General features: G+C 37.3%; 1 protein-coding gene across 2 annotated transcripts; it reads left to right on the top strand.

Annotated features, from left to right (window-relative positions):
• The first annotated feature begins 1,638 nt into the window (after positions 1-1,638).
• On the top strand, positions 1,639-25,655 carry PPP1R42 (protein phosphatase 1 regulatory subunit 42). 2 transcript variants are annotated; one of them, XM_065669382.1, is made up of 9 exons: positions 1,639-1,698; positions 3,141-3,351; positions 5,293-5,459; positions 5,912-6,050; positions 8,145-8,261; positions 13,591-13,708; positions 15,251-15,379; positions 16,668-16,822; positions 24,194-25,655. In XM_065669382.1, exons 2-8 carry the CDS (start codon positions 3,223-3,225, stop codon positions 16,820-16,822), a joined length of 954 nt encoding a protein of 317 aa, XP_065525454.1. In that variant the 5' UTR covers positions 1,639-1,698; positions 3,141-3,222; the 3' UTR covers positions 24,194-25,655. The 2 variants fall into 2 exon arrangements, with proteins under 2 accessions (XP_065525454.1, XP_065525455.1); XM_065669383.1 differs by having other exon boundaries at positions 1,653-1,666.
• The last annotated feature ends 1,611 nt before the right edge of the window (positions 25,656-27,266 follow it).

Raw genomic sequence — 27,266 nt, 5'->3', positions numbered from 1 at the left:
AAATTACTCACAGACAGTCCCAGACACCTGCAAAATCTACAGCCATGAGGGAGAAGAAAGTCCAAAATTAACTTTTAAAACATTAACATATTTTTTTTACAGAAACATTTCCCAGAACAAGCAGCTTCAGGGCATGCTCAGTTTGGATTCCACCACAGAAATAAGGACATCTTATGATCTTATGTATCCTCAGAGAGGATACAGGAAATTTGAGGTTGGAAGGATGGACACTTTATACAAAGAGGAAAGTGGAACATGAGTTCCCCTCTCAGTCTTCTCCTCTCTAGACTAAACAGGCCCAGCTCCCACAATCTCTCCAGACCCCTGGTCATCCTTGTGGCCCTCCACTGGACCTTCTCCTGCAGTTCCTTGTCTCTCTTGTACAGGGAAGCCCAGAACTGGACACAGTACTCCAGATGTGGCCTCACCACATCTGAGTAGAGGGGGAGGATCACCTCCTTTGATGTGCTGTCCACACTCCTTCTAAGGCACCCCAGGATACTGTAGGCCCTCTTGTCTGCAAGGTCACACTGGCAGCTCATAGTCAATTTATCCACCAGTACGGCCAGGCCCTTCTTAGCTGAATGCTCAGGTCAGCCCCCAGCCTGTACTGGTACTTGGTGAGGAACAACCCCAGAGGATTATTCCTCAGAGGTGTAGCCAGGACCATAGCAGGCTGAAAAGCAACCCCCACCCCAGCTCACTCCTGTGGGCACATAAGGGGCCCTATAGAATCATAGAATCAGCTAGACTGGAAAAGACCTTTAAGCTCCTCAAGTCCAACCATAACCCCAGGACTGCCAAGACCACCACTAAACCATATTACTGAGAGCCTCATCTATACAGTTTTTGAACACTTCCAGGGACGGTGATTCCACCACTGCCCTGGGCAGCCTGTTCCAACGCCTGATCACCCTCTCCGTGAAGAAATTTTTCCTAATATCCAGTCTAAACCTCCCATGTCACAGCTTGAGGCTATTACCTCATGTCTTATTGCTTGTTACTTGGGAGAAGACACCAGCCTACACCTCACTACAACCTCCTTTCAGGTAGCTGTAGAGAGCAATAAGGTCCCCCTGGAGGTTCCACGTTAACATCAGGAAGAACTTCTTTACTGTAAGAGTGACAGAGCACTGGAACAGGTTGCCCAGGGGGGTTGTGGAGTCTCCTACACTGGAGATATTCAAGGCCCGCCTGGACAAGTTCCTGTGTGATGTACTGTAGGTTACCCTGCTCTTGCGGGGGGGTTGGACTAGATGATCTTTTTAGGTCCCTTCCAACCCTTGGGATTCTGTGATTCTGAGCCGTCTCTTCTCCACACTAAACATCCCAGTTCCCTCAGCGGTTCCCCATCAGACTTGTGCTCCAGGCCCTTCTCCAGCTTTGCTGGCCTCCTATGGACCCGCCCCAGCACCGCAGTGTCTTGCCAGTGGAGGCGCGGCCGCCCACGGCCGGAGCCCCGGCAGCCCCCTCCCCACGGGGCCGCTCAGGCCGCCCCGCGGGTCCGTACCGCGCCGTGCGCGCGTTTCTCCCCCCGCCCTCCCCGCCTCTGCTCCCTCTTCAACGCTGATTGGGTGCTCGGGGCGCGCGCCGCAGCCGGCGGCGGGAGCGTCCTGCCCGCTCGGCTATTGGCGTGCGGTTGCCGTGGCAACCGGGGGCGGTGGAGGTGCGCTCCCGTCCCGGCGCTGCGGCCGGGAGGTGAGGGGGGGAGCGGGGTGGCGGAGGTTGTGGGGTGATTCCCTCTGGGACGGGCCTCGGGAGCTGGTCCTGGCTCCGGCTCCTGCCTCTCCTCCCTCTCCTCCCTCTCGCATACTGGGGGGGAGGTCAGAGCAGTCTTCCTACGGGTTGTGCTGGGTGGCGGTTGGTCCCTGTCGGCGTTGGGCCTTCTGCGGGGTGCGGTGGGGGGGCAGGGATGACGACTGTGGGAGCTGGGGGGGATCGAGGGACATGGGCCTCACGCAAAGACCACGGCCTGCAGGCAGGCTTTCTCTCTGCTGCTATTGCTTGGGTTAGAAAAAGGAATGAGAAAGGGCATTGAGAGAGATTTTTATTTAAAAAGCAAGAAAAAACCCCACAGTTAAGAACACACCCAAACCAAACGAAAACAAACAAAGCAAAAACCTTTTCAGCTTTCCCTCTTCCCTCACCTTACAAAAATAGCATGGATAAGGGGGGGGGGGGGCGGACTACTGAGCCTCCATCTTACATAGTAAGTAAGGAAGTTTCTTCTGTCTTCATAACTTCAATCTTTGCTTTTCCTCAGATTCTCATAAACGTAGTATTGGCAAGGAGGATTCTCCGTGCCTTGGTTTATGTGGCTGCACGAGGTTTAGTGTTGGGTTGTTTTTTGCTGCCTCCTCAGTTGTTTTTACACACTGATGGGGCAGGGGGGAGGGGTATTACGTATTGGCTACAATATAACATGTACACTGTATTACATAGCGGGTAAAAAGGCGACTTTTTTATTTTAAGTTGTTAAATTGTATTTGTGAGGATATTTTTATCCCTAGACCAGTTTTATCCACATCCAGTTTGAATATGTGAATCAGGGGAAGCTCACTTGGAACAGTGGGCAGAGTTTAAAAAGGGAAAAAAACACAAAAAACTGGTATTGTGAGAACCTCTACAGTATTGCTTCAGCGCAAAAAAATAAAAAAATAAAAAAGATCACATTTTTTCACTGTGCATAACAAATACATGAGCAATTTTGTGCATGACAAAAGGGTTGTGCAGCTGTATAAAGAGTATTTTAGCTTTATACCACTTCTCAAAGCCTGTAAAACCTGCTATACAGAGTGATGTGCTTTCTAACCAATAATTAGGTTATGAGCTGCCATTAATTATTTATGTGTGAGAATTACTTCAGCTCTGGACCATTTTGCTCAGATTTCTATATCAAAAACATGAAGACTAGGGTAAAACTACTTAAGCACACTGAAGCAGCAGGTGGAATATAACAATGAGCTTGGAAAAAGTGGCAGCAAAAAATGGATAGGGTCTTACAAGCAGCGAAGAATATATATAAATGTGTTACTAAGTAAAAAGGGAATTGGTGAGGAGACATCAGACTTGAAGTATATACATAAGCTTTGCTGAAGATCTGGGATACAAGTATAACATTTTCCTTTTCAATTTTTAAGGCATTTTATAAAGCTACCTACAAGAGCACATGGAATACACTGTTAAAAGCAGTGCTAGAGCAGTTTGGCCTACTAAGAAATCATGGTTCGACTGACAGTGGACCTAATTGCTAGAAGCATCAGTCACAAGAATCGCGGTGAAGAGGACTTCGGGCAGTACTTGCGAAAAATAACTCATCTGAATTTATCAGCTAAAAGTATAGATGCAATTGTAAGATTTATTTTTCTTTGTTCCTTTTAACCTATCTATTCATATGTTTTGTAGTTACTGTTACGATGAATTGTCTATAGTTGGGGAGACAAGTAAAACAAGTTTCTATTTTATAACAGCTGTATTATGTTTAAACATTTATATTGTCTTGTAACTAAGCCTTAATCATGCATCTGTTTGGAAACATGCTTTAGTGTTCACTGCTGTTATTGTGTGGGACACTGCCTGTACGTAACAGTGTTTAAATAGATTTTAAATATGTGGCATTTGAAATGTGAAAATAATCTTTCAGCTGTAACTTTTCATATAAAACATCAAAGCAGGTGACTGCAGCTCCAGCAGTCTGCAGCATTTGTTCTTATTGACCTGACACTTTTTTTCTCTATGTGGCAAAAACCTTGTTGAATTATTTTACTTATCTCAAACTATGGAAACATATATCACCTGTATAGCAGACAAGAAGGTTATTATCAGTACCCTATTTTTGCCATTAGTTAAAGAGAAAATCCATATAAGTAGTTACACAAGGGAGATTAAGTATTTTATTTTTTTCAGTATTTCACAGATCTATAACAGAAATTTGCAGCTCTTAAAAATAAAATGCCAAAACAATTTGCTATATTATTTCATACAGTTGCTACATTGTAAAGGGCCTTTCAGGAAGTCACCAGAATGGAAATAACTCCACTTGCTTACCTCTTTAGCCACTTCAGAAAAAGAGTATTTCAAATTAATCATTTAGACCTGACACCTTTCCTATACATACTCAGGCTGTTGCCATTGAATCAGTAGGTGTAGGGCTTTGACAGCAGTGCTTTAGCCCTGTTGAAATCTAGCTCCAGTGTTCTTGGAGACTTCAGGTCTGAGGTTAAAACCAAAGTTCATATTTTCAGCAGGTTTGTTGTTTGGTTTGGTTTTTAATTTAAATATTTGTATTTCTTGATGGTTACCTTTATAAAAATGCAAACTCTGGAATAGAAGAAGATGTAATGAATGGGAAATTTTGCAGATAAGATTGAATTATTTTTTAAGGAAGTAGTATTGTTGAACATGCAATTAAGTGTAACACTTACTTTAGTCTCATTAATGCTATATTTTTTTTAATCTTGGAACTTTGTACAAAGAGTTGTTAACTCACAGCACAATCTTTTCAATCTATCTGTGATTTATTCCTTAGATTTCAGAGGAAGTCTGAGAAAGGAAAGGGGAGTTTAAGAACAGGATATAAGCCAAGTGAGGTTAACAGATTTGGACTGGTGGGGTGGCTTTTTCAAATTAGTCAGGTTAAAATCTACTTTTTTTTTTATAAATTGCTCCCTGGGGCTTATTAATTTGAAAAAGAATCCATGACCTTTCCATTTTCAAAGACTAAACCTGCAAGCCTAACCCAGTCCTTCTTCCTTTGAGTTTAATAATAGGAAATTTAGACAGGTTTCAGTAAGTCCCGAGTTAATTCAAATCCCCTGAAGATACTGAGCACATTCTGAAATTGATGAACCCTGAACAATTGAATTGTTGTGTGTGCTGGATTTCTGCTTTAAAAGTGTGATTTCAGTCAAGATAAAATAGCTTGTTCGATGTGAACAGAGCCATGCAAGCAAATGAGTTTATTAAGCCCACTCCTAGGAATGTGCACAGCCAACTACACTAACTTTTCTGAAAATCCACCTCATGAAGGCAAACATTTACGTAACTGTGATGGTGTCCGTAGTCCTCAGCTTCTGTACAGCAGGATAGTAATGGCGGATGTCAGTCTTAAGTCTGATGATTACTGACACTTAACTCAGCCTTTCTAGGAAAAACAGTTTCTAAAAGGGTTTGTTAAAGGTGAAAATGTATAAACCATAAAGCAGAACATAAATATAAAACCAATAAACAGCTTCCAGAAGCAGGCAGTGAAGGAACTCTTATATAGCATTAATTTGTTATTCTTTATTTCAGGGTGACTTCTCTTCATGCAAAAATCTTAGAGTTCTATATTTATATGATAATCAAATCAGTCAGATCCAGAATTTGGACTTTGCTTCAAATATAACGCACCTTTACCTTCAGAACAATTTTATTTCCTGTATGGAAAATCTCTCATCACTGAAAAAACTTGAAAAGCTGTAAGTTGAAAATAATGTATTTATTTCACTAGTAAAATAATAATTATTACACTAAGAAATTAAATATGATGTAGCCGTTAAGGTCCTTTGAGCTCTTAAATTTTGCTTTTGAAATGAAAATTATTGCTTTTTTTTAAATGAAGCATTCTAGGATGTAAGTAATACCATCATCTTAACATAGTTATTTGCATTTAAATTATTTTTGGTTTTCAGCCATTTAATAACAATTATTATTATTATAAAAATAATAATAGCAACAGATAAAGTAGCTAAAACCCCTTGGATCTGTTTGTTAGCTGTATGCTCTACTCACATGCCAGGTGATTTACTTTTTCTATTATAATTCCAAGGTATTATTCTATAATACTTAAATATCTTTTTAACATATTGAGGCCTTGTGTTTGCTTTTACTGTCAAAGGCTATTAAATCTATTTTGTGTTCTATTCTGCAGGTATCTGGGGGGCAACTACATCACTGTAGTAGAGGGTCTGGATAAAATAGAAGAAATAAGGGAGCTACATATTGAAAGTCAACATCTCCCCCATAGTGAAAAGCTTCTGTTTGATCCAAAATCTCTTCGGTCCCTGGCAGTAAGTACATTCTGAGAATTTCAGTGAGCCATTAATCGGTAGTTCAATATTTTTAAAGAAAATGATTAAGGCTTGATCACCATGTGGTTTCCTTTTCTGCCAATTGGTGGCATTCTTTCAAGGGATTCCCATTCCAATTTTTAAATAAGCAAGAAGCCCAACAGATTCTACTTCTTCATTTACTTTTCTGTTGAGGATGAAGATGAGAATAAAGAGAGAGAAGAAGTAAGGAAATGTGTGAATGCCATATACCTATATAATAGAATGTGAATAAAAAGGGGTAGGAATTTATCAGTGCTAGTTATCTCAGCCCACTTAACTTGTAGTCAGTTTGTTGTTATATTAGTTTATTTACTTCCTTTTGTATTTTTCTAGAGAGTACAATGGCAAAAAAAAAAAGAGGTGTAAACAGCTTTTTTTTCTGGATATTAACAGCAACACAATCAAAAATATTCAGTTTTAGTTGTGCAGTTTTTCTATGTTGTGGTATATCAAGGCTTCAGGAAAGCCAACTTCTGAACGTCTTTCAACACAGTAAACATCAAATATATCCTTGAAGTGGTTAAAAAAATAGACTTTACTTATGAATGGATGTTGTTCCATACTAAAAATATTCATCTTGCTGTATCTCCCAAAGTGTAGTCAGGGCTTCATGAGTTGTTTGTTGGGTTTTTTTGTGAAGATGAAGCACTCACTGAAAAGTGAGTCCCTCTGTTCATGTGTCTGTCATAAACATTTGATCTGGCTCTAATTCTTTCTGTTTTGAGATTAAGTAATCCAAGATGTGCATTGCCATTTTCCTTTAATAGAAACAACTCATTCCTATGAGAGTACTTTTATTTCGTTCCTTCTATATTATGAAAGTAGAGGAAGGTTATAGAGCTAATATTTTCCCAGGGTGATAAATCAGATACTTCAGTGTTTTTCAGTATCCTGGCCTAGAATCACTAGCATTTAGTTCTTCATGGCTTTTGTTTAAGGTCTTTTGGTGTGGGTTTGTTTTTTGTTTTGAAAGAATCACTTTGCATTTTTGACCATGTAACGTCTTTGTGAAAGCTACATGTAAAAACATTCTATTTTTATCCTTCAAGTGCTAAGTGTTTGGTCCATCTTTAAGACATCACTTCTTACATCATCGTCTTCTGTTTCTCACTCTTAATGCTATCAGAGATGAAGGAGCCAAAAACATGGGGCCATATAGTTCTCTGTGTACTAGAAGCAAATATTTGGATGATGACAATATAATGAATCTTTTGACTGAGGACTTTAAGTTTATGCACTGTGCATATCGGAATGATTCTGGTAATCTCTGTCTGCAATGTAGACCTTGGTCAGATTTTTGAACAGGTTCCATTTCCTATATACATTGCTGAAAAAGACATTTCATAACTAATGGTAAATCCTATATCTGGTATAATTTTAAACTCACTTGAATAGGTGTCAGTTTTAATCTTCTAGAGATAGAAGCTTCTTGTTCTTTTTAAGTGAAACTACATTAAGTACTACCTGAAACCCATTTATGTTTTATCTAGAATGTAAAGATATCTCTAGCTATTATGTGTTACAAAGTGCATTATGTGACTCACTAGTGTTCCAAAGAAGGAACAAGGAACAGATGTATGTATACCCAGAAGTTAAGATGAAGCCTGAAAGGAAAACAGCATAGGCAAGCCGTTAAACAAGATGAGGTAGTCATCAGACATGGATTTCAGCTTTATGCAGTTCAGATGTAACCTTGGTAAAAGCAGTCAATTTCTGTGTCTGTTTCATGCTTCAAATATAGTCAGTAGCATTCACAGGACTGTAAAGCATTTGAACATGTTTAGAGAAAAATAAAAATTCGGTATTCACTAAGAATTCCTGAAGTAATTGAGAAATAATCTTGTCTTGGTTTGACTCCAAAATAAACAGTGTTTTAGGACAATATGGAAAGCCTATATAAAGCAATGTGTGAGATACGTGGTTGCTGTATTTACATGTTTCTGCTTCATATGCTTGTCCTTGCTCTAAGAGAATTTTCTCTATGAATTTACAAATTCACTCATGCATGGCATGAAAAATAAATATTTTCTTTTTCTGCTTTTCCTCCTCCAGAAATCTTTGTCTGTGTTGAATATCAGCAATAACAATATTGATGAATTAGATGAACTGGCAGTTTTGGAAAATCTTTCTTATCTTAGAGCGGTTGACAATCAACTTCGACATATCAAGGTATTAAATATTTGTTCTGTTTAGTATGGGTGATATAAATTTCTGCTAAGGAAATACATGTCTTCATAAGCAGAAACTCAAACTTCTACAGTCACAGCTAAACCAAGTGAAATAAAAGTATTTTCACTCTTTCTTTTGCAGTAGTACATGTGATTCAAACAGAATATTCTACACTTAAAATTTCCAGCTAATCTTCTCAAAAAGGAACAGGAGAATTGGCCTTGTCACTTCTCGTTATCTTTATAAGTTAATATGTCTCCTACTTCTTGACATGAAGAACACTTAAAAAATAATTTTAGTGTCATGCCAGTAACTGAATATCAAATTTCTGTTGAACATTATCTGACACCATCATCGCATGGTAGAGGCATGGAACAAACTTTATAAATAACTTAATAAACACTGTTTTCACTTGATATAAACCACAGACATGAGTGTTCTGCTTTCTATTAAATTTATATTTTTATTAATAAATACTACAATGATTTGCCTTAGATAATTACCCAAACCACCAAGAAAAAGCTGTGATTAAAATAATTAATGGTTTGCATTACTGGTTTGCATATGCATTCTATTTCCTTAGAAAAGGTAACTTTTAATGGTTAGTAATTATTAAAATAACTATTCTTATTACTTCTTACAACACCTAATAAATTTGCCAGTTCTGTTTATTGATGAGGAGATTTCGGTATTTTATTGCATAATCTATCAGCTCTCTAGGTCCATGTACTTTATTTAGACTCTTAATTTGTTGCAATTTATTATTTTTAAATGTTGAACAATGCATTTCTTTTTTACAAGAGGATTATTAATGTATTGCATTTCAAGCTGTGTTTCTGGCTGGCAGTTGTGATTGAATTCATATAGAAATAGAATTCATGTAGCCTTTTGATGGGTAATTAAAGCCATATTGAATGTGTTAGTTACATACAAAATAACAGTAAGCTTTTTTAAATAGACAAAATAACAGTAAGCTTTTTTAAATAGGTCATGTCTGTGAAGCTTTCCTTTTGAAAGGGATTTCTTTTCTAAATAGAACACATTACCATGTTTTTTACAGATCTTTTTATTGTATTTTTTCTTTCTTATAAATACAAAAGACTCCAATTGTGATGGTCTTAGAAGATTGTCTTAGCCAAAGAACCAACTATTTTTAAGAATAAGGATGCCAGTTCCAAGATTGCTTTCAGTGTCTCAGAGGGAAAAACAGTATCTTCTGACATAGAACAAGGAGAGAACAAAAGACTGCATTATTCAGAAGCTGTGTATATATTATTTAATCATTATTAAATTTCATTATTTAATCATCAGGAAGACCAGAGTTCATATTTATCCAAATCAATCAGACATTTACATTTCCATGTTACACAGTCACAGCTTTTGAAAAATTCTGTGGTTAGCATTCGAGTTTGCTGCTGCTGCAGCCAGTTACACTTGGATTAAGCTCTGGTAAATTTAGAAAATGTTTTCTAAACAATCTCCAGGTTTTGCAAATATGCAGCAGATTGGGTATTTCTCTTCATATCTTTGCAGACCTGTAAAATGAATGATCATATTCAATGAGCCTAACATTAATGCAGCTACAGTCTAACAGCAGTGCAGCTGGTTATCCAACTTTACAGCTACAATTACTGAGGTTTACAGATTACATTTTAGTAGGCTCTACTTATCACTAATATAAGTTCTTATTTAAATTAAAAACACCAACCCCACACTACTGAAAAACTAAAATATGAAAAAAAAAGTCAGTTTTAGCTCTATTTAAAAGGCTTTAACTCAGAGTGACCATCTAGCAGAACAATCTTATATATCCACTAACTGTTTAAAAATAAACATAGCTGAGGGAAGAATTAAGTATGTTTCAACTTTTTTGCAACCCTGAACTTCATGGTTCTATGGCTTACATTATTCTAAATTGTGATAGCTGAAAGGATTTTAGTATACATGGTACTACATATAGTCAATCACTTCTGCTGGCTGAAATTGTTACAAACAGCAAAGGCTCTTTCATTCCTACACAAGCTGCCTCCATTCTCCTCCTTCTTTCCCCTCTGTATTCAAAACTCTTATGTATACCTCTTTTCACACCAAAAGCTCTATGTCCCCTGTCTTCCCATCACCGCCGTCAAGAACATCCCCAGGAATGCCTGGCATTGAGCAGAGACAATAGCAGTGGAGTATGACTGAAGTGTCAGGGAGCTATGTACCCAGCTCTGCTTCACCCCATGGGAAGAGAAACTGTAGAGGAGCCATCCATGGCCGAGCAGGGCTGGTCAACAGCAGTGAGCTGTGTAGCAGAGGCGGATGGCAACAGGAATAATACAGAATCTTTGCAAAAGAGAGAAATGTGAAAGGCATAAGAAATGCGTGAAATACAGTCTTCTCATGTAGACATTTCTCACTTTTAAAGAATTGGTGGATTATCATATATCTAAACATTTAGCTGAGTTTTTTCACAATACTAGGAAAACCCATACTCTTTTGCTTGTCAACAAGGCCATGTTGATCTCAATGTAATTGAAAATCTGGGCTAGGAAATTCAAGCACTTGAAGTTCTGGCTAATTCAGGGCACTGTTAGCAAAATTAACAGACATCAAGGCATATGACCTTGTTTCACATGACTGAATTTATATGTAGACAGAACAAAATTAAGTCATTTTTCTCAGTTCGTGCAGACTAACTTAATAGGACTAGCTACCACATGTAGAAAGCATGTCTTGGCTCACTTATCAAGAATATAATTGATTTTAATAGAATTGGCTTTTCTTTGGTTTCTATTGCTTGCTACTTTATTTATCCTATCAAGCTTCTGGTTTACTATAGACACATTCACAAGGACTTCTAAGCTCCAGTGTTTTGGGGTTGGAATACTAAGGGAATTAAAAAAAACCAACTATTCCTGTTGAAAACCCCCACAACTCTTCCTGTTTACAAAAAGCCAGTACAGTATTTATTTATTATATTAGTTTTGGGAAGAGTATGACTTGTGTGAGTATTTGGATAGATAGAGAAAATACAGCTAGAAATACTTACAAAAATCTGTATTTCTTAAGTCTTTAATTTATTCAACCTCTGCCCGGTATTGATTATGACAAGAGGATATCACAAAAGATGAATTCATTCTCTTCAGAATTGAGTCAGGAACAAGAGAAAAATTATAGATTTTCTCAAATAGATTATGACAGGTAATCAAAATGGTGACAAATTGCTGTCTGTAGATGTAGTCAGGCAGTTGGACTAGACGTTTCTGATAAAAAATGGAGCATACTGGTCAAATACCAATTCTTAAATGGCCATCATTAATTGGTAAGAGCATTAATGCCAGCACTACAGCTGTCTACTAAGGCACTTGCCCTTCCCCCTCTTCTCCACCCCCAATGGAATACAATTTGCTCGTCAGTATTTTGTAGCAAACCTCAAAGTGATAGCATGACATGATCATTTATCAAACGGAGACTGCCCAGAAGAGTGTCTGGTCCCTTTAGTACAGCTTATTGAAAGGCTGGGAAGTGAAAGCACTATATTAGAGACAGGAAGGCAATGAACAACTAGAGCGTATCGAAAGGGTAATCATATTTCAGCACAGGATTAGTGTGCTCTTAGATAAACATACACTGGAGTAAGCATGTTCTGGGTCATTTATCAAGTAAGTAACAGCTTAAAAAAAGATCTACAGGACTCTTTGTACACATTCATCAAAGATAAACTGTATACATTATATTTCAGTAATAGACAAGTTTGTGTTGCAAAACTATTACTTGAAAAAATTCTTCCTAGTGAAATCTAGAACACATTACAGAGTTCAGTGACAATGCCTGAATGCTCAGGTAAGAATAATAAATACACTTGTTAAATGCTATTTATTTTTTAATAGCCCTGGCCTAAAATATTTTTCCCCTAATTGTTGTGCTTGTGATTGATAGCACCTAAACTGTTCTGATACATGCTGATCTGATACATGTTGCTGTTCTGATACATGCTGACAAAGCTTTGCTGTGTAATATTACGAGATTTATCAACACTTCTTCCAGTGGACTGGTCCTCAGTTTCTTGCATTGTTTTATCAGTCTTGCTCCTCACAGAACTGATTTTGCTCTCTGTTTTTCAGAAAAGACTTTATCATCACTGGGTAACAATAGATGATAGATGATATCAGTAGACAAAAAATTACATGGTTTGGAGGTGAGAGGCTGTGCTGCCACCTCCTCTTCCATATGATTTTTCTAAACTCTTGTTATATAACCCATAGAATATTCCCAGGAGGATTTTCTACCAAGGGAGTAGGGCCTGCAAAACCAGAATTCTTCTTGTTACCCAGGTGATTTTTCTATATTTGAAGGATTTAAGTGATACCTGTGTTGTTTGATTCTTCATTATTGGCATCGAGCTACAAAATGCTATAGACTGTGCAGTTTAGAATCTGTCACATCATGATTAGAAGATTTTTTTCCAGATTATTACAACTGTAGAATATAAAGTCTCTCTCCTCCTTCAGTCATATGGATTGTTCTGAATCTCTCCTTAAGCTTTTCATACACAGAAGGAAGCAGTTAAGTGCAATTTTGAGACAAAAGTATTTCAGAAAGTAGTAGAGAGGACCAAGCTGCTAAGCTTTGCATCCTTTTAACTTGAATTTATTGTATTTAAAAGACAGAAGAAATTTTATCTAGGTCACACTGCCCTTGAGTAACCAAACGGAACCCAGATGGAGAAAGGTATATTTCAAAAATTTCACTATTTGGGCCAATACTGTAGCTGACCACGCTCAGTTATGTGGGGGGGGACACTACTCTTTCTTCTGTAAAATACAGGTTTACATATAAATAAAGAGCAAGGCAGTCTACTGTGGTTTGCACAATTTTAGCTTTTTTTAGTCTGTTCTTTCTCTGTGGAGTATTTATTCTTCCACAGATTTTTCAAAATATAATCAGACGCTGATACTCTTGAGTGCTCTGTGGAACCATGGGGATACATTAACAGACATTACATATCATACCTTTTTTTTGGCTGGTAATTCCTTAGCATTAGGTACATGAATGGGATTGTAGTGGTAATTTTCCATAGGTGGTATTACTGTGTGCATAATCATGCAGAGTTTTCCAACTGCATCACCATTTTTCTGTGCAATTTTGACATATTCAGGGAATGCTATACACCACTGTACTTGAAAATGCACATTCTTAACGTGCATATTAACACATGAACAGTCTCATTGAAGTTATTTCTCTGTGCAGGATTTGGGCCTGACAGAACAAATAACATTACTATTGAAGTTTACTCTGGAGAGGGAAAAATAATGACAACATTCTCTTCTTTTATCAATTGCAGGATTTGGAGGTTGTATTAACCAAATGGACAAAGCTGCGCAGAATGGAACTTGCAGGAAACCCCATCTGCAACAAGCCTAAGTACAGGGACAGGATTGTAGTACAGTCACAAACTTTAGGTAAAACAATAGCCATCCTCAAAACCCATCCATAACCCTCCCTGTTTTAGAACATAACTGATACAGTAATTATTCATGAATTGCACTATGTATGTAAATACAATTACTGCCATAGATATTGAGGTCAAATTATAATAGTTTTAATTATGTACAGATAATGTAGCTAAGCCTGCTTCTGTAATCAAATGCACAAACCATGATGCTTAGCTTTTGCTATTAGAAGTAATAATTTGTTTTATAATAGATGATTGGTGAGATCGTTCCTCAGGTTGTGCCAGGGCAGGTTTAGATGGGACACTGAGAAACATTTCTTCTCTGAAAGGGTTGTCAACTACAAGAACAGGCTGCCCAGCGAAGCGGTTGTGTCACCATCCCTGCAGGTGTTTAAAAGAAGTGTAAATGTGGTACTTGATACATAGTTTAGTGGTGGACTTGGCAGTGCTAGGTTAACAGTTGGACTTGATGATCTTAAGTGTCTTTTCCAACCTAAACTTTCTATTGTGCTATTATTATAATATTCTATTATCATAAGATTCTATTATACTATAACAATAAGACTTTTTTGTGTTCATATTCCAGCCATTGTGAAAATGATTCTCAAAGATCAGTCTAGTCTTCTCCCTTATCAGCCTGTAGCAGTTGCTTATGTGTTTTATTTGTACAGTTACAGTTGTACAGGTCGTACCTTACCATGTTTGAATTTGTTATATAACATTTGTCCTTAAAAGCAATCTGCACTTGTGATGAATGTATTTATTAACCTTACTGTGATGCAGTTACATTATTTTGAGATAATTTTAGCATAAAGGAAGTAATTTAGTCTTCATGCTGCAGAAGTATTCATGCTACAGAAAAAGGTAAAACCTATCTGCTCATTTTTTACTTTTTGAGATAAAGGTGGCATTTATCTTAGAAGTTGTAATTACAGATCTTGTTTTTCTTTTTTTCTGAGAGTACAAAATATTGGCCCTTAAAGAAAGCAAAAGCTTATCTGCACAGTGTAAATAACAGTGCCTTAGGACAGTTCTAACACAACATAAATTTGTGGCCAAATGAGGTATTTCATTTGGTCCAACGCAAAAATGCAGATGCAACCAAGGAAACATAGAGCATAAACACTCACCTAAGTACGTAAAGTTAACCTCAAGGAGCCAAATCTGCCTGTCTTCATGATCAGTAGGATCCCCTGATTGCCAAGACATGCAATTTCTCTCAACCCGAATTTCTGCATCTATATATATCTTGTGTAAGAGGATAGCATAAAAAGTGGTGCATACTAACAGAATGTAAAATGTATATATTTCCCTTGAAAGTTATAAAAATAATAGATGTTCTCTTTTGTAATTCAGACATGTCAACTTACTCTTGCAGGTTGAATATAAGTATCAAGCTTTACTGGGTATTTCTTTTTACCAAAAGACTAAAAGCAGCAAAAAAGATTTGAAGAGAGCAAATACAGAAGTAGTACACATTGCATACAGCTTTGAACAGCCTTTTAGTTACCTCTGGGTATCACAGAAAATGTTTTCTTCTCTTCGACAGAATCCCTTGATGGGAAAGAAATTAAAGAAATGGAAAGACAGTTCCTAATGAATTGGAAAGCCTCCAAAGCTGCCAGGAAAACAAACAAAGAAAGAATGACAAATGAGCGTGCAGCCCATCTACATTTATGTAAGCAAACTAATCAATTACTTCATGCTTATTTGTAATATTATAGCAAAAATAAAATAGCAACTAACAGTAAAGATACTAAGAATAAGACTTGTACTGGTGGTAAGACCAAACACAGGAAAAGAAACTGAACTTTCCCATTATAAACTTTAATTTTAGCAGTAATTTATATGGCATTTTTTTTCTTCCATCCCAATCTCCCAGAATTATGGAAAAGAGTAGCTACATTTCGAATGTTTGTAATTACTTCTGATTACTTTCCATATTAAAATAGATAACAAATAAAAGCAAAATTGCTGGGCATTCTAGAATAAATGTGCATGAAATACATCAGACTTTTAAAATGTATATGTTGGTAATTATTTGATCTGTGTCGATTTATAGTCTTTTTAAAGGCTTTCCCAAGATATGCATCTAGCAGAGGTAAAAGTTTTAAACTTGGAAAGATTAAAAAAAAAAGAAAACCCTCTTGAAGGAAAAAAAGCCTTAAAACTATAAGAAAAAGCAACATGTTCTTGAAGTGGGAAACAAATTAGTTCTGAAACTCAAGCAAAACCCGAAATAAACTTTGATTATTTTTTTTTTAATCAAAACATGGGGGTTGTTGTTGTTACAGAGCTGACTACAGATTAAAACCTTACCAGCATGTCTTACCATCTTGCAGGGTTTGGAAGTAGATGTTAGACTTCAAATTACTCAGAATGGTTTGAGTGACCGTATTTATCAAATGAAACTGGTGAAGTTACACTATTGCTTTCAAAGGATTAACTGTGATATGTAGCTTAAGGGAGAGAGCATGTTCTTTATAACCATACTATTTATTAATAACTAATACATACTAATTATTAATTCATGAAATCTCATGAAGACCAGTTGTTTCTGAAGACTTGAAGTAAAAAAAGCACTCAGCCTGTGAGCCTCAGGCCCAATAAAGTTGCAGTTTATTCAGTGTTTGGAAGCCATATGTGAATGGCAACAGTTCTAAAAGTAATATTCTGTCTTCTGAATAACTGCTGATATAAGGAGGTGCTATGTAATTGAATTTCCTCCCTTTCAAATAACTCTACCTGAATGGGAATACTTGCTTTAATATTCCCTTTCATCAGTGTTGGCATCACTTTCCATAATTTCAGACAAAGTTTTCTATTCTCAATTATCAAATTTGAGGCATAACCCTAAGGCTTATTATACTGTTTTCTTTAATAAGATATACTGGAATCATATTGAATATTAAAATAGATATGGTTTGACTTGGGATATTGAATTAATCCTTGTTTGTTTTCTGCAGCTGACTTGGAAACACTTTATCCTGTTCTTCCCTGTCACTACAGTCACTCTGTGAAAGGAAATCCAGATTTTTTAGTTCTGTCTGAGATGCAGAAAGCTGTAAGAAAACCTCTGCCAAGAATCCTGGGGAAAAAAATAAGACAGACAAAAACTTAGGTATGTTCCTCAAATATCTTTCTCTTAGTTCCGTTGGTTATTGCTTGTACAGCTCTTACTGAGTCAGTTGGAAAACAAGGACATGAAGGTAGAATTCAATATGAAAGAAGTTTTCTGGTTTGTTGTTGGGTTTTTTTAACCATGTTATATTTTTTTTGCTTCTTTCTTCAAAACACAGGATAATAGATTTCAGTTTCTGGTTATAAGTCAATAGACTAGCTAACAGCAATAACTTCTGTGTTACTAGTTTGTCTCATATGCATTTGATTGTAATCTTCCACAAAGATAAAATAATATCCAAGTTAATTCTTGGAAGTACAGTTACTGTCAACAACATTGGCAAAGGCTGATCCCATGCAAATAGTAATATGCAGAATGAGAAATAATCACTTTTCATCATTCCAGCTTACTTCTAATAGGCATGTTCCAGTATAGTATATACTTGATTAGCATTTTCCTGTAGCATCAGCTCAAGACCATCAAGATAATCGAGAAAGAAAATCTGTATGTCCCATAAAGACATTAGACATTACATTAAATTAAGTAGTTTTGAGTTTAGCATGTGTATTTCTTACTCACTTAAGCAGCTTTATGAACTCTAGTGCAACTGTTTGCGGATCTGCTCACAGGGATTTGCAGTTTGGACCTACAGTTTTTTCAGTTTTACCTGTAGTAATAGTTTAGTTCAGTATTGGTGACCTAATATCACTCCCTCCAGATCTTTAATGCTACTTTTAACCTCACTGTTTTATTATTTATCACCTGTGCTGGCTCACAAAAAATTCAGCATTTATGCAATGCTTCAGGTAAATAAATTCAACTGACACAGGAATTCTTTGGTAACAAAATTACTAAAGGTAGTGTTTTATTTTACATTCAAATCAGAATTTCTTAGTAACCAAGCAGCATTTAATACAATTTTTTCTTGACAACTTACCACTTTCAATTCCGTCAGTTTTGTTCTTACTGATTCCTGTTCTGATTAAAAATAGCTTCCTTTCTCTTTAAAAAGGGAAGAAGAATTACAAATCACAGAGCTGCTTTCTTCCAAAGTATCATTTTTGTTCGTCATATGACAACGGATGTATTCTGGCCTAAGAAGAAACTGAACTCATCATATATTTGCCCATTCTTTTTTTTTTTTTTTTCCTTTTTGCTGCAGCAGAAGGCACACAACACTGGAGAAGTTTGAAAACAAAAACTGAAGGAATAATGCACTAGTTATCACAAAATAGTACTACTATACAATTACTCTCCAGTGAATAGCCCAGGCTTGTGAAATGTAGAGGAGTGCAGGCTAGTATACATGCCCTGCAAACATGCATTTCTTTTAATTCCATTGCCAAATGAGTTTGTCCACGTGCTCAGGGTTCTGTCAAGCTTGTATTGCATCTTTATTAGCATTCTGTCTTTTGGGCCAGGCAGAATAAAACTACACTTTTTCTTTACAATTATAAGTAGTGACAATAAAGGGTGGAACATGTATGTACAGCGCCTCCCAGAAAGATGTTTTCTTCAGTGAGAGAACTTCTGCTATCTCCTTTGAGATAACAAATTCTGATTCTACACTGCTATATTTAAAAACTGACCAATTGTTGAGCTTCTTTCTTTCTTTGACAAAAATTTTCCCAGTATTAAGAAGCTGGACTACAATCCTGGCCCTTTGTAAATCCCTTTTGATCCTAGAAAGGCAAAGATTGCATCTCCCATACTTGATCGCAACTTAATGTCTATATTTGTATAAATGCACATTTGCAAATTAAACTATTTGAGTGCTTTTATTTAATTATTTTTTTTTTACTATTAGTCTAGAAGGTTTGACTCTGAATTACATAAAGGTTAGAATAAACTACACTCAGATGACATGCATTTAATATTTTCAAAAAGCTTGGAAGTGGGACTTTTATCTTGGATGCTGAAGATTGCTGTTCATTAATTACAATTTCATGTGTAATCACTGGTCTTAAGACCTATTCTAATCTTATTAGTGGAACTCCATGGAAACCAAAGAGTCTTGGGAATTACCTAAAGATCGGTGTATTCTTTAAAACGTTCTTTTTGGGGGTAAAAAAAAACCCACCTCAAAATACATAAATATTCATTCTCAGAGTATATGCAAATACGAAATAATGACAAATCACAGTATTTCCTTGCCAAACCCAGTAATTAGGGATATGCATAAATGTGCCCACATGTAAAACAAGGAACTGAACAAATGCTTGTATTGTTTAATGAAATTCAGTACTGGACCAAAGAAATTAGTGAATTTGAATCCTAACCTTTGTGTTAGTCAAATAAATTATTCCAACAGATGTTTCCTCTTTCCCTATACATGCTAGGTGATGTTTGACCTTGGCAACTGAAAAACAGGCATTAAATGCCTTTTTAACCTACATCTAAGATCCACTGAGGATTACATATAGCTTGAACAATGAAACAAAGCCAGTTATTACTAGATTACTGAAATATGTCATTAATCTTTCTTTCTGGGTGATATAAAAACAATAGCAAATTTATATTGGATTTTAAGTTAGTTTTGAACATTTAGAGAGAATTATGGATATTGGCAGGAAGTAATTAAAAGAAAACAAATCTCTTAACTATTTTAAAGATACCTAATACCTTCCAATGGGATGACGAATATGAATTTTCCCTAAATAGAGAAGTTGTTGAAATTTCGATGTTGCAAACTTAACCTGTAACCAGCAGTTTCTGCCCGCATTTCCTTACTCATGGAATTCAGTATCATAGTAGGTATTCATAGCAATATTGTAGCAATTCAGACTTTGGTGGGAAAGTCACCTTTTGTCTCTCCAGTATATGTGATTAGCAATATGTTTATATCTTTAAATAATGCAGTCAGCATATAGTAAGTACACTGGATTGTGCCAACTAATCATAAGCCACTCTCTGAGCCACCATACACATCCTGTGTAGCTCAAGTTGTAGTTCAAAGGGAAGGAACTTGCAGTGAGCAATGTTACTTCTTCCTCTTCTTAGCTCTTTGGCAAGTGACTCTACCAGCATTGTAGGTATTTATTTATGAACTATTTAGGAATGCCTTGAGCAGAGGTGATTTGTGTGGTCTGAAATCTATATAGAGTAATGTATATTTGATAACAGGTAAGAATGTACATGTTCTGCATATTCATGTTCTGTACATGTTCTGAATGTACATATTCAGCTTTTGTTTATATGAATCTAACTGGCATTACAATAACTAGAATTATTAAGGCTTGTTATATGACAGCTTTGGGGGGGGGCTGATACAAGCTTATAAGGTTTGCATACCCAAACCATAACTTTTACAATACTATGTTTATTTTTTATTACAGAATATAGTTCTCTTATTTGAGAGAACCATGGGGGAATATGTTACCTCCAGGTAACCTAAATCTTGTTCTTTTACTAAATATCAATTCCAGGAAACTTCTGAAAATTCAAAAATAAAAAATACTTTCAGCCTTGGCTTCATGACAAGAAGAAATACAGAACTAAGATACGAAGCAGTGCAGTTTCCGCTGTGCATCCTACAGCAGGTTTTATCCACTGAATAACCTACAAGCACTAAAACTGAATTCAGAATTAGGTGCATTAGATATGTGGATATCAGCTAGAGTAGTTTGGCAGAGCTGAAAGCATGTTTTGAACAGACCTGGCGTGCCTTGTTCAGCATCTATAGCCTGACTCACTGCCTTGCCTTGGTGAAGGTGTTGAAGGAAAAATGTAAACACCACCTCAGTGAGGTCTAGAAAATATCTATCAGCAATTAGTGGTGAAGCTGTGGAAGAGAAATATAAGGAATTTACTTCTCATTGAGTTATTCAGCCATGACACAGCATATGAAAGGAGTCACTGTAACGCGAGATAATGTGTAAGGATAAAGAGATGAAGTGAAGTTCTGAAATGAAAATTGTTGCTGAAGCAGAGCTGTTTGAATGGAGGTCAGGTACTAGCAGTTTCTGGTTACTGTGGCCCTTGTAAGGTTTCAGAGGGCAATTCAGCTAATTTAGTGGTTGATTCTCTCTTTTCTGGAGGATATGTACTACCTGCAAAGGTGAATTAAGTGCTTCTATAGGATCACAATTAACATTACAGTAATGTGTATCTTCATAGTATTTTCTGTATCTATGTTTACAGCCTTGCTGAATGTGGTGTTGATGCTTCTGCCCGTGATGATTCATAATCTGTTTACAAGGAAAAATTCAACTCTGTCATTACAAACATGCAAGATGACATAGAAATGGTATTATCTTCTGAATAAACCTAGATTTCAGTAGTGGTAATTTACAAACAAAACCAGAAAAGTAGTTTTAATATATGCCAAATCTGTAGTACTTAACACTGCCACATCATTCAGCATCCTAAAAACAGTATGAAAAGGCATCCCTTTTTGGCCATTCCCATACCTCCCCTCTCCAGTGCCCTGTGCTGCTGGCACAAAACTGGGAAAGAAAAAGGAACTAAAATACACCAACAGAGCACATGCACCGACAGAACCCTTTGCCCTTGAAAAGAATAAATGCTTTTCCAAATTGTTGAGAGGGAGTGTGCACCTCCTGATGATTAGATTGCCAGCTAGACCACATCTACTCCTACATGTCTGGATGACCAGATACCATGCAGACACATTCCACATTCTTTTCAATCCCCTACCTTTTCTCGGCGATATGGGTTATTTCTCAGAGCTTTAGAAAGTCAAATGGAAGTGTAGCTTGTCAGCCAGCAGTGGGTCTAAAAACTACCAGGGTACATCTGAGTCTGCAGGCTGTAATGCACTTTCAAGAATGTTGAAACTCAGACTGTCTGAAACCTTTTACATAAAATACATTAATATTTAGAATCATTCAGGTTGGAAAAGGCCCTAACGATCATAAAGTACAGCCATGGGTCAATAATATTTTAAACAGAATTCATATACAGAGCAAACTAGTAGTGACTTCAGAGTGAGCTGCGTCTTGTAAATGGCTCCATCAAAATCGTATCAGGAGCAAAGTACTACTGTAGAATGGTAAAATAAACAAAAAGCAAACTCAAATCTTTGCATATTTATTTTTCAGGTGGTGTGTGTTCACTGTAACTGTTGTTGGGTAAATGAAACAGACACCCAGTAGGCACTGTTTACTCTTTTCCTATCCTCTTGCCAGAACTTTTACAGGCTACTGTTGAGATACAAACTCAAAACTTCACAACGTTTGTAGGCTGCTGTGTTAGCACTGTATGCTTTTTATTGTGTATCTAATATACAGAATTACAAAAATCACTTCTATATACACAAAGCATGAATCAACCAAGTAAAAAATAATGCTGTGTCTTCAGGTTTTTAAAGTCGACTGCATGGAGACTTTAAAAGTAATTTGAGGTTAAAATAAAGACTGCTACTTAAATGGGGATATATAAATAAATTCTTTAATCACTTCAGTATAACCCTGGAAGAAATTCAATTGAAGTCAGTTCCAATAAACTAATTTACTGTAATGATATAAACACTGTTTCTGTATTTGCCTTCCTGTATCCTATCACACATTGTGAAGGCACACTCCCGCATGCAGCTGCTTTAACAAACCTGAGGTGAAACCCTTATCTAACAAGATGAGATGTGACATTTTTTGGAGGACAGCATTACAACCACTAATTCCTTAGTAACACTTCTGGCACACTGGGATGCAGACCATCCAGTTGCAAAGACTTGGATATGTCAGATTGGTCTTAGTGGCTCCTAAATTAGTCATCATCTATTGTTGGTAGTATTTCCCCCCACCAAAAACTGTGCCTGGGACTTAGGAGGTGTGAGATCAGGTCTTGCCAGTAAAGGTTCTGATGCCTCCAGAGCGCCTGCAGTACTGTTGTAGCTTTCTGGTTTGTTAGAAATACCAAAAGGGAAAGAAATAAGGCCTTGGTGCCTGAACATCTCCCCTTGGTACTGTTCTGACCAGAATACATTTATAGATACCAGATATACTAGATGATCTTAAGGTCCCTTACAACCCAAACTATTCTGATTCTGTGATACGTAAGCATTGTAATCACTGTGCGCGCACACAGTGTTTTAGTTACTGACCTGAAGTTGACCCTTGAACTTTAGTTCGGTAACCAATGAAAAATTGCTATTTTTCTTGAATGACACATTAAAACTAGTGCAAGGTGTAAGTTAATTTAATGTATTATTTCTTTCTATATGCAGGTACAAAGCAGTGCATAGAACTGCCTGTGCTACAGCTATGAAAGCTATACAATCCAAAAGTTCTGAGACTGGGACAGAAAGGGAAAAAACAGCCAACTAATTTAGTTAGTGTGCCTACTGATTTTTCGGGATGAGGATTCAGACACATGATCTATTTATATGGGAAAGTATGTAACTGTAATTCAGAGTGTAACTGATAAAGATAAGGGGATCTGAAAGGTTCTTCCTTGGTTTTCTCGTGATTTTTTTATCTTGGCGTATTGTACAAAGTAGCTACCCTGACAGCTCTGAGGAGAATCGGGTAATATATGAACTTGCTTGTTTACAGTCACTAAATCATAAATGTTATATATTGTAACTCTAAATAATACATTTTGCTTTGCTAGGTTAAAAAACAAACTACTGAGGTTTCATGTCCTTGAAGGATTCTAGGAGTTCACTGCTAAAAAAAAGATGAGCGTTACCTCTTCAATCATATAACACTGTAACCAGAGACTACAGAAGTGACTGACTACTTCTTTCTGTTCCCTTAATTCTGAGCAGAATTAATTGCTGCATCAAACTCTAGATAAATCTGAGCCAGCTGTGAAATGATCCATGTAATAGACTAATACTTTCATTCAAAATGAGATTTGGAGCAATAAGCTCTTCCTTTCTTGGAGAGTTAATGTATTAGCCTGTCATAGTAATCACTAATTACATGCCCAGGAAAGTTTGGTATAATCACTTACACATAGTTTGTAGAAAAATGTTTTGGAATAAAAGACTGAAGCTTATCTGATTTCATTTATATGAGAAATTGCTTTGATTATTACTAAAATTTTGTTTCTTATGGAACTTGAAAATTGTCATTCTTTGATACAAATTTATGTGTTGACTATCACCATTTTTATGTGTGGAAAATATCAATCAATTTTTTAATAAAGGAATGTGTAATACCCCAATGATTAGATTACGTCAAGTCAGATTAGTCTAGCCCCAGGTTTGGCACTGGGAAAAAAAAGTCTTTTACTGCATCTCTATATCCTTTTTTGGTTTTCATCTGCAGCTTTTGATAATTCTGCTTAGAAATGTTGTAGAAGTGTTGTGGAGTCCTGGGAAGCCTTAAGGAAGATGTGAGCAGTAGGGGCTTTGCTGAGGTTCTGATGTTAAAGTCTCATCTGTCTTCTCTGATCTCTCCAATGTAGGTTGAGGAGGAATCTGAAGTAATAGCAGAGGTTGAATGCTAACACCCAGAAGTTACAGGATGTGAAGACTTGGCCTGGATTTTTATTTTACTGATTTTTTTCCCCTCCAAGCTTAGAAAGAAAGGTACTGGTGTCTCTATGGATGTGTTATCTGTGTCTCTGTAATCTCAAAACCTGACAAAATGAATTGTAGAATCATAGAATACCAGGTTGAAAGGGACCTCAAGGATCATCTGCTCCAACCTTTCTAGAGAAACATGACTTGGACTAGATATCCCAGCACCCTGTCCAGCCACATCTTAAAAGTATCCAACTCCATAGAATCCACCACTTCTCTGGGGAGATTATTCCAACGCCTGATTGCTCTCATTGTGAAAAATTTTCCTCTTGTGTCCTGTAGGAATCTCCACAGTGAAGTATGCTGAACTTAACACTGCCTTTTAAGAGCATTCAGGAAAATAACGGGGCTGCTTATTTATGTAGGAGCAGTGCTTTGGTACTGAAGGCATGTAAAAACATCTGCACGTGGTAGGCTAAACTAGTTACCTAGTTCTTACGGTTCTTCAAGAAAGGAGTTGTTCTTAACCAGTGTCTTACCTAGTTTGTGACCTGAATGCCTGAAGACCTGCTTCTTTCTATACTCCTAGCAGTTACACAGAGGCATGCTTACAGTCTCTTACTTCATGAAAAAGTAGCTATTAGCACATGGTTTTTGAAATGATCTGTAGTCCTAACAAGAAATTTCCATCATCTGGATTTTTCCAAGTTCTGGTGAATAATGCGGAATAGTTAGAGAGGAAGGTAAAAGAAGATTAATGATGCCTGTGCTGATTAATTTTTGGATTGGGAGTATTACACAATCATTTTAACTCAAATTCTGTTTTAACTAACTGGGACTTGAGTTTGGCTGCTTTGCACTGGTTTGAGCGATTAAATGAATGCTTAAGACTCCTGATATAGGAAAATTCCAAACAGATAAGGAAAGGAAAGCCCAGATTGTAAATTGTCCCTGGAATAAAACTTTTCCTAATGGAGTTTCTCTGTATGAATTTCAGCTCAGCATAGATTCATACAATCGTAGAATGGTTTTGGTTGGAAGGGACCTTAAAGATCATCTTGTTCCAACCCCCCTTCCATCAGCAGGAACACCTTCCACTAGACGAGGTTGCTCCAAGCCCCATCCAACCTGTCCTTGAACATTGCCAGGGCACAGGTTGCTACAGCTTCTCTGGGCAATCTGTGCCAGCATCTCACCACCCTCACAGTGAAGAATTTCTTCCTAATGTCTCATTTGAATCTACCTTATTACTTTGTGCTTGAGACCTTCTCTGAAATAAGAAAGGAATTTTTCCTGAATAAGGAGATCTAGTTCTGTCTTTTCACCTTCAAAGTTTTGTGTATTTTGTTATTGGTAATATTTTACTGCTCTTTGATAAATATTATTCAAATAAACTTAACTCCTGCAGGCATTCTCCCCTTGAATAACATGATCTTTATTATAAAGATTTCCAAACCTCATGTAGTAAATGAACCCCTACAATGCAGGCCATGGGGTTTCCCACAGAGAATCCTGCAGCCAAGCAGCTCACATCTAGCTAAAGCAAACCCCTGTCAAAGGCTTCCACTAGTGAAGCAGCACCAGTGTGGTGAGTGGGTCTCATTCTCACGGGATCTAATCTTCCTCTCACTTTTCACATTCTGTAGTAATATGGCCACATTCTCACCACACACATGTATGTTCAGTCCCACTCTCTGGCCTCCTCCAAAGCCCTGCAGCATTTTAAGTCTGCAGTCCCTCTCCAGTGCAGTCTTTCACTCTGTCATTGATGCTTAAATATTCCCACTTCTCCAGCTCCAGCAAAGACAGCCCTGACCCTGCTTGGCTCCCATGACACTCATGCTGGCTGCAGTGCTGTGCTTCCCGCAGGGCTGCTAGCACAGGGAGAGCTGTAAGCCAGGGCTCCTATGAACCAGAGACCCTGGGACGTGCCACCTCTACCCTGGTTCTCCTTCGTCTTCTCCTACCGTTAGGACAGCCAAGGTCAGGGAGACCCTTCCAAACTGGACACCTGTCTTCTGATCTGCAGGTCAGAAAGTATTTCCTTAAATAGGCTTGGGTATGAAATGGAATTGTGGTGGGATCTCAGTGTCTCTAAGGCTTTAAGAAAAATTATGCTCTAAGCCTTAGTACACACACCCCCTAAAATAGAGCCTTTCTGATATGTATTTTGGATACATTTTTAAAGTTATTATTACTTCCTGGTGGTAGCTGGGAGTATGAAATACTAAAGTCACTCAAGCTTCATTTTTGCAACTTGCCTCTGAAAATTCTGTCTTTTCTAGAAACCCAAGCCATTTACATTCAAATATTTGTATTTATGACTGGATGGAAAAATCTAGAGAGAGGAGAATTTTTAAGGGGAGTGTTTTTGCTGAGTTGTAGCTGTAAAGCCAGCAAATAATTTGACATGAAGGGAGCAAAGTGCACCTGGAAGAACATCGCTCTGTCTCTTGCAGAACTCTGTCTTACCTAAATCACTGGAAATCTGGCTCTTCTGTGGCGCTGGTGTTTCTCATTGAAACATACTGCAGCAGCTTGTCACAGCTTTAGACTTCAGTAGTGGGTTGATACACGAAAATAATCACTGGATCTACTTGTGGTTACAACACAGGAGTTGTCTTCCAGTGAGAGAAAGTCTTGATGAGGCAAAGAGCAACTATCTTGACCTTTGTACCTCTTGGGTTTTTTAATGTATCTGAAGCATGTCTTCTGTGGTAATGGCCTTAGCAGCCAGGGTGGTCTCTCCAAACCCTGCTCACAAATCTCCCTAACTGCACCCTGCAGAAAGTGGGATTTGGAGCTGCCAAAAGCTAGTGATAGGGGTTGCATCACCTCTCTTCCAGGCTCTTCTGCTGGGTTTCTTGCTCTGAGGCTGAATTCTGTACATGTACAATGGGCAGTCACAGAGTCATAGAATGGTTTGTGTTGGAAGGGACCTTAAAGACCATCTAGTTCCAGCCCCATGTCATGGGCAGGAACACCTTCCACTAGACCAGGCTGCTTAAAGACAAT

This window comes from Lathamus discolor, chromosome 2, assembly GCF_037157495.1.
Source record: "Lathamus discolor isolate bLatDis1 chromosome 2, bLatDis1.hap1, whole genome shotgun sequence".
Lineage (NCBI taxonomy): Eukaryota > Metazoa > Chordata > Aves > Psittaciformes > Psittacidae > Lathamus > Lathamus discolor.
The sequence above is the reverse complement of the archived record's forward strand: the minus strand, read 5'-3'. Positions and strand labels throughout refer to the sequence as shown.

What these genes read in the sequence shown, in the direction of transcription:
- PPP1R42 (XM_065669382.1), top strand. Translation starts at nt 3,223, where the DNA reads ATGGTTCGACTGACAGTGGACCTAATTGCTAGAAGCATCAGTCACAAG. An exon ending in CTGAAAAAACTTGAAAAGCT is followed by an intron (nt 5,460 to 5,911) that starts GTAAGTTGAAAA and finishes TCTATTCTGCAG; the next exon opens with GTATCTGGGGGGCAACTACA. An exon ending in TGCAGCCCATCTACATTTAT is followed by an intron (nt 15,380 to 16,667) that starts GTAAGCAAACTA and finishes TGTTTTCTGCAG; the next exon opens with CTGACTTGGAAACACTTTAT.